The 16,598-nt window shown below is 38.4% G+C and overlaps 2 protein-coding genes across 3 annotated transcripts; both read right to left on the bottom strand.

Annotated features, from left to right (window-relative positions):
- Positions 1 to 5,666: 5,666 nt before the first annotated feature.
- On the bottom strand, positions 5,667 to 9,811 carry LOC145238845 (uncharacterized). The gene is made up of 10 exons (XM_080102121.1): positions 9,599 to 9,811; positions 9,287 to 9,404; positions 8,867 to 9,220; positions 8,463 to 8,652; positions 8,276 to 8,395; positions 8,085 to 8,202; positions 7,905 to 8,001; positions 7,536 to 7,652; positions 7,118 to 7,342; positions 5,667 to 5,912 (listed from the first exon to the last, which is right to left on the bottom strand). Exons 1-10 carry the CDS (start codon positions 9,754 to 9,756, stop codon positions 5,820 to 5,822), a joined length of 1,590 nt encoding a protein of 529 aa, XP_079958247.1. The 5' UTR covers positions 9,757 to 9,811; the 3' UTR covers positions 5,667 to 5,819.
- Positions 9,812 to 12,180: 2,369 nt separating this feature from the next.
- On the bottom strand, positions 12,181 to 15,753 carry LOC145239550 (uncharacterized). 2 transcript variants are annotated; one of them, XM_080102899.1, is made up of 12 exons: positions 15,584 to 15,753; positions 15,382 to 15,519; positions 15,193 to 15,302; positions 14,806 to 14,921; positions 14,312 to 14,454; positions 14,179 to 14,234; positions 13,984 to 14,105; positions 13,625 to 13,740; positions 13,416 to 13,551; positions 13,168 to 13,277; positions 12,965 to 13,105; positions 12,181 to 12,504 (listed from the first exon to the last, which is right to left on the bottom strand). In XM_080102899.1, exons 2-12 carry the CDS (start codon positions 15,484 to 15,486, stop codon positions 12,259 to 12,261), a joined length of 1,401 nt encoding a protein of 466 aa, XP_079959025.1. In that variant the 5' UTR covers positions 15,487 to 15,519; positions 15,584 to 15,753; the 3' UTR covers positions 12,181 to 12,258. The 2 variants fall into 2 exon arrangements, with proteins under 2 accessions (XP_079959025.1, XP_079959026.1); XM_080102900.1 differs by having other exon boundaries at positions 15,382 to 15,516.
- Between the last annotated feature and the right edge of the window lie 845 nt (positions 15,754 to 16,598).

The raw sequence follows: 16,598 nt of genomic DNA, 5'->3' as shown, positions 1-16,598 counted from the left end.
TACGGCACTTTGGGTTTAGGATAACAAACGTACCGAATGGCAAATTAAATATTATCAGCCAAAGGAACAGATGGGTTTTCATATATATTTGATAGCTGTGTTGACACAAGCCTTGATTTATCGTGCCCGGAGTGTGCACATTTTTTTAAATTTGTTCAAATCGTTTGGCGAAGCAGCAGCCTGTAAGCATCCACCGCAGTGCAATTTGGTGTTGTGCGTAATAAATCAGAGCCGATCGCGTTTACTCGCTGGGTGTGGCCTCGTCATTTGTTCCTGTCAAATCACTGTAAAACCGAAGCGTCACTGTTTATCGCATTTGAGATAACGCGCCACTGTCCACAACGGCGATTGAAGGGTCAGTACCTTGATTGCTGCTCAACTGGCCACAATGGCTACGTAGATCGGCGGCATTCATCAACACCGCTTTAATCTTGTGATAGATGATGCTGCAAGGCGACAGGTATAATAATGGTGATTCGAGAGAGGGTCGCGCGGCGCCAGCCAAACAATTTCATTGTCCGCGCACCCTATAAAAAATTAAAAGAACCAGGAATTAACCCAAATAATGTGAGTTGTACGTTTTTAACTTTTCAGTCACGCTTTTGACTCAAAGCTCATTATCTTGAATTTGTTTGAACGTAATCTTAGTTGATTCTGAAAACACTCCCTTCGTTTGTTAATCATTCACTTTGACCTGTGGAAGCAATGTAGCCTCATTGCACTATTGTTATCGTTTACACAATCAGAAGCAGACGGCCTCTACAAGGTCTTGTGTTTTTCATCGGGCAGCCGAATTCGCCGACAACCTTGTTTGCCCAGCCCAACCGCTCTTGCTTATTTAATCGACCGGCCACGCGACGACATTAATGTTCCCTTTTTCACGGCTCTGGTTTGGTGTCATTGAGTATAAAAAATCTGCGCGATTTTTTTCAAATAAGTGCCAGTTTCGTGGTGCATCGGAAATGTGTTTGTTTGTGTATTCGCATGCGTATGCATCAACAATTTTCGTGTTGCTTACTGTTTGCCATTCATGTTGTACAGTAAAACGTTTTGCAGCACCACCTGTGTTGGTTATTGTATTTCTGCAATAAGATGGAGCACCTGTTATCAATATCCTGCATATTAGGCCCCGCCAGTGCCCGGTGTAAGATCGGTAGCAAGAAACAGATGTACCTGTCGCTTTTGTATCCGAAAATTGCTCAGAAATGGGAACATAATCCCTACAGCTTCACGCATTATTCAATTGCTAAACGGTTGCGCGTTACGCCGGTTCGAGCGTTATCCCCTATAGTTTTCGGCGTATGTTTATTTATTTGGTAGATTTTAGAGCGCGTTGGGTGGCCTCCTTTTCCCGGCACGAGCCTACGCGTGTCCCCTAATCCCACAGTCAACAAAACTGTCCGATGCCTTACAGGATGGCTTAGCGCTGAACTGCGTGTTCCGTGTCGCGACCCTGATCCATCTTGGCACATTACGCGCGTTGTGATTGCCCCTTGGCCACTCCACGAATTAAAGGCTTTGACAAATGGCCCGGCAGTTCGTTAGATGTCACAACAGCCCAATATATTCCACAACTTTTTACTACATACTTTTCTAGTGAAACGCTTGCAGAAACAGGTCATATAATTTTGGAAATAGTGCAAAACGGTTAAAGTCCAAATAAAAACAATTTCGACATCGTATAAGGCAGCAGTTGCCAACCTTTTGCGGCATGTTTTATCCTTTGCAACCTAAGGTAACTTTTGACTGTTAGGGTCGGAATTGTGCTCGGTTTATTGAAACAAAACACACAGGCCAACCAAAACAGTGATAAATCGAACCAAATCCACAACCCTAACACTCAGGAATCTAGGTTTCGTTTGCCGAATAGACCTATTGTGTGACACTCGATATTTAACCACAGTTAACCTTCAAGGCGTATTTTTTGAAAAACGGCGCCGTTAATGATTAATTGTAATGTGCACAGTCGGGAGAATTCTTAGTTAAACTATAACTACCCTTAAGCGCGAAAGCTCGCCCGATGAGAGTTCAACAATTCGAAAACGTTGGGGCTGCCATGAGGACGTAGGGGGTGGGATTAAAAGTACACAGAGTTCACTCATAAATACTCTCGCCGCGTTGGTACAAAGCAGTTTTATCTATCACCTGTCCTTACGACGCCCGTCTCCCATCTGCCTCCTAGCGCGCGCAAGTCGCACGACCGATGCACGTCGCATCCACGGCCAGGAGCCCCAAGCGAACGCGTAGAAAGGACAGGGCGTCGTCCTCGGTCCTAGCAAACAGCCCAGCTACTAGCGCACCTTCGCAAACAAAGCCACCTGAGCAGGGAAACATCAGCAGACAGACAACTGCACTTGAGTTGGTGTTTGATTTCGTGTTAAGGGACACGTGCTTATTGCTTCACGCACTGTATATAATGACTTGACGAAGTAGCCAAATAACGGACAGTCGGATTGCGGCTACCGTGTGTCGTAATTAGTTGCCACGAATTGACTGTGGTTGATCAAATTCGACATTGATATAATGTTAAACACACATTAATTTCCGTGGGAAACTGAGCTTTCATCAAGTGTTGTTTGTTCGATTCTATGCGACTTTTTAATAACCGGCTCCAATTTGTCCATACAGTTCGAATGGTGAAAAGAAGGTCCAAATTATTTACTGTAATTGGAAGGTGGTTTTCACGACTAACGATCGGACTCACCGTAACTAACTTGCCCGAAAATACTGCATACAAACGGCCGCCATTTTTATTGATGTGTTTTCGCCGGGTCTGCTTTTTGATGCAGCCTTTTTTTTAACAACTGTGACTCCACGAATCTTTTAAAAATTAAACATATTATATTTTTTTTCCTGAGAGATCATAGCGTTTTTGTAACAGTGTACATAAACTTTTTTTAATTTCTGGAAAGTGTCAGTTATAGTATCTTTTGAGTCAGTACAAATTAATATCGCTTATATTAGGTCGATGGGTATGTTTTTAATTTACATAGATGTTTGTCCCTATTTTCACTTCGCCTTGTTATCATTGCAAACAGGCTACGTCCGTTGTGCCCAAGCCGTTCTACAAGTTACTCATTATTCACCATCATTTTCCGACATCAAAGTGGTTGCCCAAGCTTTCGGGTATTGCGCATCGCACTGATTTCATATCGTCTGTCACATAATGTTCGATGTTACAGTTACCATGGTAATTGTAACCCCAAATTTAAAATAAATTGTGTGCTGTGGGGAACCTGTTTCCGCTCTTCACGGTTAGAAGGCTTTTTATACAAACTGCGTCATTTCATCAGCACTTGTTTTGCGCAGTTGCCAAATCATAAAACGCGTGGGCTGAGCATGGTCAACTTTACCATGCATGCATAACCTTTTTTATCGGCTGAATCACACAAACACGATTCAATTTATTAGAGGCTTGCCGGTACGTGGCTTATCTGATAACTGGTGTATACACATATGTATGCCAGTCTAGCCAATTCGCAACGCTTGTTGGCACATTTGTTCAACCACTCAGCTTTTTTGTCCTTGAAAGTCGTTTGGCTCTTTATGCCGAAATGTCACGAGATGAAAGTTATTTACTCCAAGCTGGTAATGTGTCCATACCAGACCTACGCGATCTGTGTTATTAAAGTAAAGTCCGATGACAACTTTAACTGCAGTTTTGGTCGTATTAAAGGTGCATGTCCGTCGGAAGGCAACAACAACATTTTGTTGTCGACAAAAATCAACAGAACAGTGTGTTAGATATTCCCCCAAACAGTTGTTAAAAAGCTGTTTTTTGTGAAATTGTCATTACTTACCGTTGTTGAAACTTGGTTTCATGTAAAACAATGTTGTGTGGTAATGATTAAACATTTGTAGAAACTGCATCAAAACGAACGGAAGATTTGAAAAGAAAGATTACGTGACAAGCACGAGTCAGTACGCCATGGTTTTGACCATCGCGAGTGAAAAGGGCCTGGCATTTAATCTTCCCAAAAGATCGAGCCTTGGGTTTAAAAGTTTACGTTATTCCGGATTGATAAAATCGTCCCGGGCCACCGCACGCCGAAATCACCAGAACCCAACACTTATGTTTTTTGCTCTCAACCTCGTCACTGTGCCCTAATGTTTTACTACACCCGTCGCAAATCGACAGATACATTTCTCTGCTAAGCCACATAAATTGCCAAGTGCGAAATTGCCGCTCGTCGACGTGGAAGGTGACACGCGAATGGAGCTGAGCATGGATTTGGCTGAGAAGGCGCGGTGAACGAAGCTGATGTTATCGCAGGAACGACGCGCACGCGACAGACGTGCGTATTGCGCATCCTTGCGAGCCACAAGCTTTGAGCCAACTGCGCTTCAGCACTGCGCCTTCTTATCTTTGCTTGCAACATGGCTAAGGGCGTCTTTCTCACCGCAAGATAACTCATTCAGCTCGCGTTCGTTGTCCCTAATGGAGTGAGTCGCACATAGGATTCGCCATTTTGCTTAAACACTTAAAATTGCACGCACTTACATACTTGCGGAAAAATACCTTGATGTGATTATTTTATATAGTATAGTGACAGTTGTTTTTCTGCTTTTTTAATGCTCGGACAAACAGGTTTGCATTTTATTTTTGAAGTGCAGTGTACAAAACAAATTGGGGTGACCTTTTGTTCTAAAGTTTTGGGGATGGCGAACATTTTTTTAATCTGCAAATAACTGGAAAATAACCTTAACGATGCATTGCTCTGCCTTAATTATTTTTCCACATAGGTCAATTAGCTTCGTATGCAAGGAAATCTCCCGTAGACAATAGAATGTAAAAGAAAGTTTCTGGCTTCGATTCAGTTGAATATTTAGCCTGTTTAATAAAAAGCATTAATTATTTCTTGAAAATAAAAGAATTTCGTCGTACAAAACAGGCATCATCGGGTTGGCCAATACAATTTTGACTTATGTATGTAATTTGTGTTATTTTTTTAGAATGAATGTGCACATTCTGTTTTACAAAATTTTCATAAAAGTTTGTTTATTGTTTTAAACCCCAATTGACCCAGATTTATTTGGGTTATTTTTTTAGAAAAACTTTTAAAATTTCGGTAAAAACATGACAGTTTCCGAAGAGTGTTTTCGAGTTGAAACAATTATTTAGTCGTTTATTCTAGCTTTCCTCTAGTAGCAAAAGTTTCATTTCGTTTATTTCAATCATGTTGTAGATCAACTGCTACAACCTTCATTAGACAAGGAAGGATCAGGGTTTTATGTCCACGTTAAGACAACAACGGCCACTAACTTATTACCAGACTTTTGTCATGTGGAACTTCTGGTTAATATGTGATAATATGTCGGTGAAGAAAAACTCTATTTGAAGTCACCAACCCCTAATACTTCTTTCACATAGGTTGAACCTGTTTGAATTATTACCTTTCTGAAGATTGGGTAAAAAATTCAATGGACTTGCAAAACAACAGACAGCTCGACCGCGGACTCGTTGCCCGCCTACTGTGCTGGATAAAAATGAAACAAACTAACACGTGGAAATGGACGAGAGAATGAAGGCCACTGAACGAGAAATCGCGAGACTGCTCTTTGTCGACACCGTGTGTTGTTTTTACAATACTGAGTGCGCCTTAACAAAACGATACTTTTTAAACGGGATATCGTTTATCCAGTGCCGAGTAATTGTACCCAATTCGTAAACGAAAACGAAAGTGTTTACTCGCAATTAACAACGACAATAAAACACAAGAAATAAACAACAACTCGGCAGTAAAATGGAAACACTGGCAAGATTAAAAACTCAAAACATGACAAAGACTTTTACGTGAAGAAATAGTTTAAAAGTTACCCTAGTGCGAAAAGTTGTAGGTAAGGAATTGTTGAGTTCCGCAGTATTTGGCAGCAAAACTGCGACCAGCAGGAGAAGGATGAGAAAACGCAATCTGCAATAAACTAATGAAGTTAAAAAGCGGCCTTTAACGAGTTTAACCAAAAAGATATCACTCGGATGCAACCAAAAAGTTTTTTTCCGGTTTATTAAAAAAAATACTTCGCGGGTTTGATTCTTTTGAATTCAGTTTGTACCCAGTAACTACACAATTGGCCCAGTATTGGTATCCACAACGATTGCCCCATTGTATTTTAGAAATCCGAACACTTGCGAAAATCTTTTGGCCTTTGCAGAAATGTATCAATCAAAGGTCTTATAAAAACTAAATATTGATGTGAAGATAGGTTTGCCTTAAAACATAAAGCGTAATTAAGCTACATGTTAAAGCAAAGTGACATACTACGTGATTTGTGATGTCCGACGTTTGACCGTGTATCAGCAAATTAATAGATTTTTTGCTTTGCACAAGAACGGTGCCATAAAAGAGAAAAAACATTGAATAAAAAACTTATAATACTTCATACAAGGCTTTGATTACATTGATAAAACGGGGTATAACAATGTTTTATTAAAACTTTTTAGTTTGACAACAAGGTATATGCAAGAACAGCAAATGTTAGTGGAGATTTCTGAAATTTAATGGTCTTACTTTAGGACAGCATACTGTTATAAACAGGGAGTCGAACCGCTTGTCTTATGGGTTCAGGTTCGGTTCGGTTTTTGAAAATTTATATTTTCGGGTTCGGGCTTGTTCCGGTTTGGGCAAATTATCCGGTCCGAACCGGTTTGCGGTTATTAAACCGGTTCAAATTTTTATTCGTTTTAATTTAATTCTACCCATCATCTACCTGGCCTTATCAAACTCCCAAAAAATCTGCCCGTGTGTAGCGGTCTCTCTTACTACCGTTATCGTATGCACACGCCCTATAAGTGTCATCTCGCGTATTCTTTATTGCGCTGTTTTAAAAAAAATCACAAAACATAAAACAGACTGCATTTTTTACTGGTTCGGTTCCGGTTCGGGTCCAACGCCAAACAAAATATGGGGTTCAACTCCGATTCGGGTTTTTAGAAAACCGTAATTAGCGATTCGGGTTCGGTTCGGGTTTAATGAAATTAACCGCTCAAACCGGTTCGCGGGTTCGGGTTCAGTTCCGGTATCACTCTCTGGTTATAAATGATGTCGTACTTCTTTCTCGGGCAAACGCAAGAACCCAGTGCTAATCAGTGCCACGGCAATTTTAGCAAATATTTTACCTGGTTGAGTTCCAGTTGTGAACCAATGACAAATGACCTTCTTACTGCGTCACACAACTTTCTGGCTATTCCCTGTCGCCGAAAACAGGACCACGTCCAGATCCTGGATACTCCACAAGTAGCAGGTTGTGGTGTGACTTCACATAGTAGTGCTGCAGGCTCAGTATCACTTGGCAACAGCCTGTAAGCTTCTGTGATTGGTTCACAGATTAAACACCCAACAATCTGCAATATATACAAACGAGCAGTTTTTGAAGAGAGCGGGGTAAAATTTGCAAAATAAAACAGACCCTCATTTAATTTTGCCAATATGAAGTAAAAAACTCATTCATGTTGTATGTTTAGACAACTATTTGGAACAAGTTGTGGCTGAAAAAGTTATCTTTGAATACAAACTTACTTATATTACATCACATACCTGGTTGTCATCAGAAACATAGAGGTAAGTGACCAGAGGTCTGAAGCTGCTGGATATGCTTCCGCGATTACTGTTAAAACCCAATTCCAAATCAATAAGGGAACATATTTCTTCCACCTATGATAATAAAAAGAGTTTTATCAATAAATTCAACCATGGTCTCCACAAACACTTTAGGGCTGATTGATGATTCCATTAATACATATTTGTTCATTTTATCTAAATTGCACACTGTTTTGACATATATAAGACATTATCAATGCAGCTGGTGAAAAGACATGGGCCGAAGCAGTGTGCACTATCTGCAGCTTACTTATGATGTATTAACTTAATGATTATATGTCAATGAAATATGGTTTAATTCAATACCTTTTTTACAGCAAACTTTGGATCATTTGACAAAACTTTCAATATTCGACCATCCATGAAATTCGAAACTATTCTTTCTTTCTTCCACCCAGGAAATCTAAAAACAGAAAAGCAAATTTAGTTGTATTCCATAAATATGTTAAAGTTGGTGTAGACCAGATATAAAACATTTTGTCATACTTAATGCAGGAGACAAATCGATTATGGTGGAGTTTATGCATCTGCTGATCCTCTGGGTGGTTGACAGTGTAAACCATTCCACACACATTGCACTGACTGGCTCCAAAGGCTTTTTGACCTGCACCAACAAGGAGTATATCAGTGTTAATATAAATGGTGGTAAAAAGCATGCTTTGATGGTAATGACTAACCAGCATCAATAATAAGTTGTTTGGACGCTGGACTTCGAGAGGTTGGTGATGCGCATTTTCTTGATTTCGTCGTACCAGGAAGAGCAATTGTTTTAGGGTTGGGTGAAGATAGTGTTGCATCTGCAAACCAACAGCTTATTGTTACTTTATGTATTACACTTCAAAAACAATTGAATATCTACGGCACCTTTAAGTGTGGCATTCTTGTCCTGAAGTCGAGCTGATATGCGCCTGGGTGATGAATTTTTCGCAGACTCGAAAATTGGAAAAAGTTTGCGCTCACTCCGCCCTTTGTTTTTGGGTGTTAGTTGAACTTGTGTCTTATTAGGAGTAAGATCTTCTGATCTGACCCCACTATCAGTACTGTTCAATGATTCCTGGAATTTAATATTTAGTTGATATGCATAAAGTATTCTGTTTACGGTTTGGCAAGGTTATATACAATACTAAGGATAAACATCATACAAAAACAGGTACAAATAAATATCAACTTTGTTCTTGAATATGTACGGAAGGTTGACACCATAAACTTATCATTGACTTTTAATACGCTTGATAAAGTGATGCTGTTGTTGTTTCTTTTATACAAACCTGACTGTATTTCAATTCCTTAACAGGGCTGGATGCAGTATCGTTTAAGTTTTGTGGTGGTTCCTGCATAGGAACCTTTGGTGATTGTAGGGAAAACTGATAATGCTCATCAGGATCATGAATTTCCTTGCAAGCACTGGATTTGCTGGATATCACTGGTTGAGAAGTAGCTTTTTTGACTATTTTATCAGAAAGAGGAGTAGTATTTTTAAGTTTCATGTTTGCATATTTTAGCCTAGGTGATTTAAGGCTTTTCTTGTTTAGTGAACTTGGCTTCCAGTTTATGGTTGGTGAAGATCTTCTGTTTTGAAGAGGTTTGGAAGAAATTGATTTCTCATCTACTTCAAAATCAACCTAAAAAGAACCTTTGCTGTTAGTCTGTGGTTCGATTGCAAGTAGACCCCGGCAGATACAACTTACATCTTCTTTCCAAACTAAGGCTCCAGTTTTTAATTTTATCTTCTGGGGATGATTTTCTTTTTGATTATTAGAATTTCGCCTCTTCTTTTTGCTCACAACATTGATGATAGGATCATGCCTAAAAGCAAAATACCAATGGTGCCATGTTAACCAAGGTACCAGAACAGTTACTCACACAACAAGATATTTTCCATAAACTTTTTTTATCAATTCCAGTTAATAACAACAAAAAATTATTAATTGCATCTGCAAGTGGAATTTTTTACGTGTAACCAACATTACATGTTTCATATCAGTACACAATAGAATTACCTTGATGTGTTTTGACTTTTAAAATTTTGTTCCCTTATGGATTTTCTTTCCAATGGAGTCAGATAGACATCATTACCCTTCGATAATTGACTTTTTGATAAACACCCGTAGAAGGAACTAGTGTTAAGTTCAATGTTTGAGTTTTGTAAATTCACCATTATTGGTGCAAACAGATTACGTACACTTGTAACCTTTATAGACAAAAAAGTTTAAATTAGAATCAACCAAACCATGAAAAAGATTTCACAAACACATGTATAAAACTGATAGCAATTTATCATTTCAACAGTTTTGAGAACTTTGTTTTTATTTTTCAATCAGGCAATATAGCTGAAACTTGGTAAAGAATAATATAGTTTGCTTTCCTTGGTACATTGCCAGTGATACCAGTGTTCAAGCTGTAAATGTAGAACTAACAAATTCCGCTGTGTAGAATAGAGGTAGGTCGGTTTGTACGTATTCCTCTCTATTAAACCTGTATACTACTGTTTGTTATAAGGGCACATTATATCTTACATTTTAGTCAAACACAACACTAAAGCTTACTAATGGGTTTACGGATAAAATAAAACAGCTTAAAACAGTGATTCTCAAACTGTGTGCCGCAGCACACTTGTGCACCACGAGCAATTTCCAAATGTGTCGTAAATGATTTATGATTTTAAAGTGCAAAAATTGTCTAGCGTTTTAATACCTGATGACAAAATACAGACATAACCCAGTCTGCAGAGCATGGCAGCTGCATGTGTGATCTTTGTTTGACAAAAAAAAATTTTGCACGCCAATTTTTCGTGGTTGCATGCAGAAATTTTGCACCAAAGGCATTCAATTGTCCTGTCTTGACCTATATGACTTGTTTGCACCTGCTGAAATAGATCTTGCACATGAACTTACGGGTCTTGCATGTGCGCATGCGGGACATGTCAGTCCTGCACGCATGATATCTCGTCGGGAACTGCCATGTTCTGCAGACTGGGACATAACAATGTTTAAAGCTCAATTTTTATGCTTGTCACCTACCAAGCATTCTGACTCACCAAAGCAAAGTTGCAAATTAACTTTCATTTGACAACTTTTGTGTGGTCAGCTTGTAAAGAGTGCCACAAAATAAAAATTTAGTTTTCTAATGTGCCACATGCTACAATTGACAACCACTGGCTTAAAGCCAATTGTGACCATTTTTATGTCTATTTTGTGCAAAACAGCACCACTGGATGTTTGATCAATGAATAATCCATGCACACAATAGCATTAACATATAAAGCAATAATGATATATAAATTCGCAAGAGGGAAGATCAAACTTATAAAGTCTATCACAATATTTTATGATTTGTCTGACCACAGATTAACATGCACAGTGCACACACCTATTAGACAGGAAAGTCGTGCAAAGTTTACTTGTGGTGATAATTTTTATACTTTAACAACATCAAACGTTAAATAACTGTTCAAAAGCCATGTATTTTAAATCATGCAACACCATCAAACAAAAAAGAACCCTATAATGCAATATTTTTTGCTGCAAATGTTAGTAACAACTATAGTTACTAACAACTATAGTTATAACTATTGAAGAGTGTTAGGCATTTGCATATCATCACTACACTAGCTGGCTTAGTTAGCATAAGTGGAGAAAGTTTATCGTTACACTGCATGTGACTGCAAGTTACCTCCTTAACAAACCTTTGGCATGAGTTGAAGCCCGAAAAATCCCTTTGCAAATAGAAAATGGTTTCTACTTTCTATTTAATTTTGTGTCCTTTCTTACGTGAAGTTTAAAAAACAAAAAAAGTCAAACCAAATTCTGAAGAGCCACTGAGCTACAAATAGCCAAATTGAAGAACTTTAGTGCCATCTGCCAAAAGTAAAAAAAAACGCATTTTTGCCGGTAAATTAATAAAGTCATTTATGTTTCGCGCGAAAAAGTCACGTACAATGAAGCGGCACATGCAGTACATTTATTATTCCCGCAGCTTACCCATAAAGTACCTATCCTAACTTTGAACTTAAAAGTTGCCACAAGACACAAACAGTTTTGTAATTCAGTCATTACATTTTTTTTGACAGACTGCATCAGTTGGTTTTTAAATTGTAGGAAACTAGACATTGCTCAGGTGTCTGCTGTGTCTCCCTTTAAAGGAAAATTTACTGACGCCATAACTCACGGTAGAGCTTCTAACACAGGAACTCACAACACGCCGGTTTGGAAATTTCCGGTAGTTGGCGCTGACTCAGCAACTACTGCCATTGTAAACGCCTATGCTCCGTACCCCATGGCAGACTCACATTTAACTAATTTGCAAAAGGTGTCGTAAAGAGCATTTTAGCTACTAAAAGGATACCTCTGAAAATGTATACGGTTAGGGCTAGTAGGGCGGGGCAAGGTATTAGCATACAAAATTCAATGAAACTTGCAATTTCTGTAGTAATGTTTTCAAAAACTTACATTCTAGCCCCCTCTTCAGCTGCTAAATAAATAATTCAGCTCTATCCGCCACCTATCAAAAAATACCTAAATGTAGGTCTGTCGTGAGTGTTAGTGGCTCTACCCCCTTTGTACAGCGATGCACAACACTCATGCCAGATGCCAATCATTTTTATTGCGAAGAAACATTATTATATGTAACCAAATAAGATAATGTTCAATTAGGCAATCGACTATTCAATGTAAATGTCTTCAGCTGGGTGTGCACTTTCTATATATTCACGATAAAACGAAGCAAATGCGCGTCCGACACTTTCGGCCAGCGGGCGTGTCGAGGTTTCCGAGACGAAAACGTGACAAGCGAAACGAGAAAAGAAATCTGGGTGACGGGTAATAAATGCAAAGTATTTGTCATTTCTTGGATGCTGACCACAAAACGAAACGTTTCGCAATTGAAAGAAATGTGTACGTTCCTTTACCTGAAAAAAAAACACATGTTATTTCTTATTTTATAAATCAAAACTATTCAAAAGAGTCATCTTTAGTTTAAACAATTCTCTGTAAATTACTTTTTTGTGTTAGACACATAAAAATTAAATAACATGGCGATGATAAATTGTAAGCTTAATTATATTATGTGAATAAAAGTAGATTAAAGATCAAGTAGCACACAGCTGTGTGTGCATTACCGCCAAGCTATGTCCTACGGAGGAACGGAGCGTTATAGTAGCCTACCAAAGCACAAAGATGACAGTTGAATAATTTATTGACCCACAATTGGGTTGTGCTCGGATGACCAAACATTGACGTAGTCCTCCGAATAAGTGCTTTATTACGTGGACTTTGTTTTGATCCTTACCTCTTACATCTTTTCTATTTGTTCTCATTTAGGACAAACAATTAGCATTTCAAAGTATTAAAATTTTCACAGTAGTCTACCTGGGCACTTGAACTGAATGGCTTTTGTGAAACTTGCTTCATTTGGGATTGATCCATCATTTTTAAACCGTGAGCGTTCACCAGCAAACAAACATAGGCTGGTGGCGATTTGTGCAGAGAATTTCGTCTCGTTAGCGCCACCTTGACATAAACAAGTGTGTAAGGTTTCTACTTACACATCTCAAACAAAGAGGTCGACATACCTTTCGCATAGCCTCACAAAGTATATCATTTCCTTTATGGTATGCCACTTCGACTGACCCGAGAAAGTACAGATTAAATCGTTCGCAGTTTTCGTCTTTAAGACTAAACACTGCAGGTACAAAGTTATCATTAGCTTCCTGCATCTTCGTGACAACAAATTCGAAAAATGGACAACGGCAAAATTATGTTTAAATGGCAAGCAAGGGTAAAGCTTCAGCAGCGATTGTGATATATTTTTAGAACATACCTGACACATCATCTAGGTCTTCAAATAATGACTGAGCATAATACGCGGGAAATATCCCTTGCTGGCCAGTCCTCATATTAATTCCTTCGTACCAAAAATCGTCTGCTTGGTTAATAATATGAAGAGGATCGTTGATCTAAACAAACCACACATTAATATGTCATAGAAAAACAATAATTTTAATATTTGCAACGAGTATTAAGCTCTACCTCCAAAAGTATTTCGTCCGCGTGTCTTGGTACAAATTTGAAAGATGCCGTGTGTGTTTGTTCTTTTAGTTCTCCGTTGACGTAGCAATATTCCACACGATCAGGGTCTTCAATCGCTAAAAGCAGCGGCTAATAAGTATAAGCACAGGAAAACAAGAACCCTTCCATACATCTTTTTTTCCTAAACTAGATAGGCCAGCGTACTTTAAACTACACAAAATACAAAGCGATGTATAGTTTACATAATTACAGGCTATAACATAGTAACAATGCAAGACGACTTGACGTTTTTTTATCAGTTTTTGAAAAAGCTTGCAATAAATAGTGACACGTTGTAAAACATGGCAAAAAAAACTTACACCATTCAGATGCACTTCTAGTCAATCCCACGTAACGCTGCACAGGTTGCTGGATGCTTCTTGTCCTAATTAGTTTTCTGTGTTCGTTTGCTTCAGAGGGTTTCGAAGGATATGAATCGGTCCTACCGAAAGTTACGCAAGAACGTTTACCATTACCACTTTATTATAACAAAGTTTGTTGTTGTTAGTACCAACCTACTGTCAAGATCTGTGCTTTGTTGGATACACAACGTTGTGGCATTTGGTGAATTCTGCGCAAGCAAAAAGTAATTTTAATTGTATAAATGTGTTCCTTCGGTAAAGAGTTGAAAACGTTGATTTAGGCAACCTTGTTTGTTTCTTTTAACGGACTAGGCGTTGGCTTCATATTATTGTTTTTGATAGTTTCTTCCGAATAACTTTCTCTCAATCTGGACACAACAAGCTGTTTGTTTGCATCAACGGGTGAGTTTTGTTGGTCGGTTTTAGAAGCTTTAAAAATAAAAAAGGTGTTCAAACATTATACACAGTAAATTAAAAAGACAAACATACAGGTCAGTATATACAGTAAATGTTACGTAAACGGACTGGTACACCCTAAAACAACAGCATGCTCAGGCTGACGGCTATCCCAATAAATAATTGATTAACTTTGTTCGACGGGACACATTGCATTTGTTACGTCAGGCATCCATGATTGGCTCTTGCTGTCTCACGTGACAGCAGGGTACGGCATATGGCCGACTATCACCTTTTGTGTTGTTGCTTTTGACCTTTGACTAATCGATTTTTGACACACAATTGGTAATTCCCACTAAACACATCACACAATGTGTAACTTACCACAAACTGCGGTTTGTTCGTCTAACGGCTCATCCAACTTCACGAGTGGACCTGGCCTGGCCGGTTCGGCGAAAAACTTCAAAGTTGTTGGTCGTGGTCGTCGGTTAGGTGCAGACCTTTAAGTAGTAGAAACTTTTATGACAACTCATTCAACAGAATTTTAAATGGGTTATCCTGTAGGATTACGTAGCATCAATAGATGGATTGAAAACGGATTATTATTAATCTTATTGTTATAAGTCAAAAGCGTGCTTTAAATCTCAGTACATGTCCTAATCTGGTTTATATTGCTTTGAATTTACTTAAATTTTTCAAAACCTTTAAAAACCATTTAAAAACGTATACGTTCCCAGGTTGGTATGAAAAGTCAAAAAACATGACACTAACCTCATTTCGTGCATGCTTTGTGGTCTTGTACGATTTAAATTTGGTTGCTTAAGAATCGAATCTGACGTAGTCCTCTTTGAGCGACGACCGGTAGCTCTGCGTTTCGCAATCTGGTAATGGAAGAAATCGATACTCTTGTTGGCTACACAAATCCATTTGCAAACAGCTGTGATTTGTATTTATAATTACCTTAAACGAATCGTTGGCATAGCAGTTTTGGTGGAGGTCTTTGTCTTGTAAAATGTCACTTAAATCTTCATCGTTAAAATCATCCAAACATAGATCCAAAGCCATTGTAGAAGGATCACAACTGACAACGAAAACCTGCTGTCAAGCGAAATTAATAAAGGTGTGCAAATTCGGACTAAACTAGACCGCTAATCTAACCTACCTGATTTTCTATTTCAAATTACTGCCTCCTTTAAACTAAGTCTATAATTGGTAGCGGCCTGCGCTGGTACTTTTTATGACGAAGGCGCAGAGTGAGATCATCTCTCCGTTCCGACGTACAGCAACGTTACACAAGCAGATGCAACGACCACAGGATTCGAAATGGGAATCGATATTGATCAACGCGCAGCACTTTGGAACCTTTTTTCTCTTTTTTTAATATCCGCGACAGTACAAGGTTGTACATGAGATTATGACGCAATCCATGCGTGTTTCTTGCAGTTAAGAGTGGTCTACAACCTTAAACAAAAAATACCTTTTAGTCTTGTTGCTTTTCCACTCAAATTGCCGCAGGACAAGGTGGAAATGTATGTACACGGATAATTCAAATTCTTAATGATAGAAAAATAGGTCGAAACATCAATACCGTTTCTGCACTAACTTACCAAAAACAAATAAATAAATAAATAAATAAATGCAGTATCTTGCAAAACTAGTTTTTGTGACGCTTGCATACACATTCAGGAAGACTTCTTGTATATTAATTATTGAAAATGAAAGTTACAATATTTATAGGGTCCTCTTGTTGGGTTTCAGGCTTTGCCTTCTTAAACCCATTAAACTCCAATAAGTTACGATAAACGTATCTCTGCTTATGACACAGCCTAACAACAAAATGATAATTTGTGGTTACTTACCAAAAACGTTTTGTTTCAGAATAGCTGGGTAAACAGTGACAAACAATTATAGAAATACATATGTATCCCAGCTAAGTTTCGTCCAAATTTATTAAACAATTAGTGCTTAAGTGACATAAAATAAACAGTAAAATAGAAATGCGGCAATAAAACATTAGTGAGGAAGATTGAGATTCACCATCACCATCTTTCCTTCTCGTCAGTTTGCACCAGCAGCCGAAAAAGTTTTTTTTTAGAAGTTTTTTTTTTCAGATGTTGAACGTTTGTGCAAAATTTTTAAACTGTGCAGATCTGCATGGCGGTGAATTTGTGTGTCAA

The sequence above is a fragment of the Phallusia mammillata genome, chromosome 7 (genome assembly GCF_965637545.1).
Source record: "Phallusia mammillata chromosome 7, kaPhaMamm4.hap1.1, whole genome shotgun sequence".
Classification (NCBI taxonomy): Eukaryota; Metazoa; Chordata; class Ascidiacea; order Phlebobranchia; family Ascidiidae; genus Phallusia; species Phallusia mammillata.
Note: the sequence above shows the minus strand (reverse complement) of the source record. Positions and strands in the feature narration are given on the sequence as shown.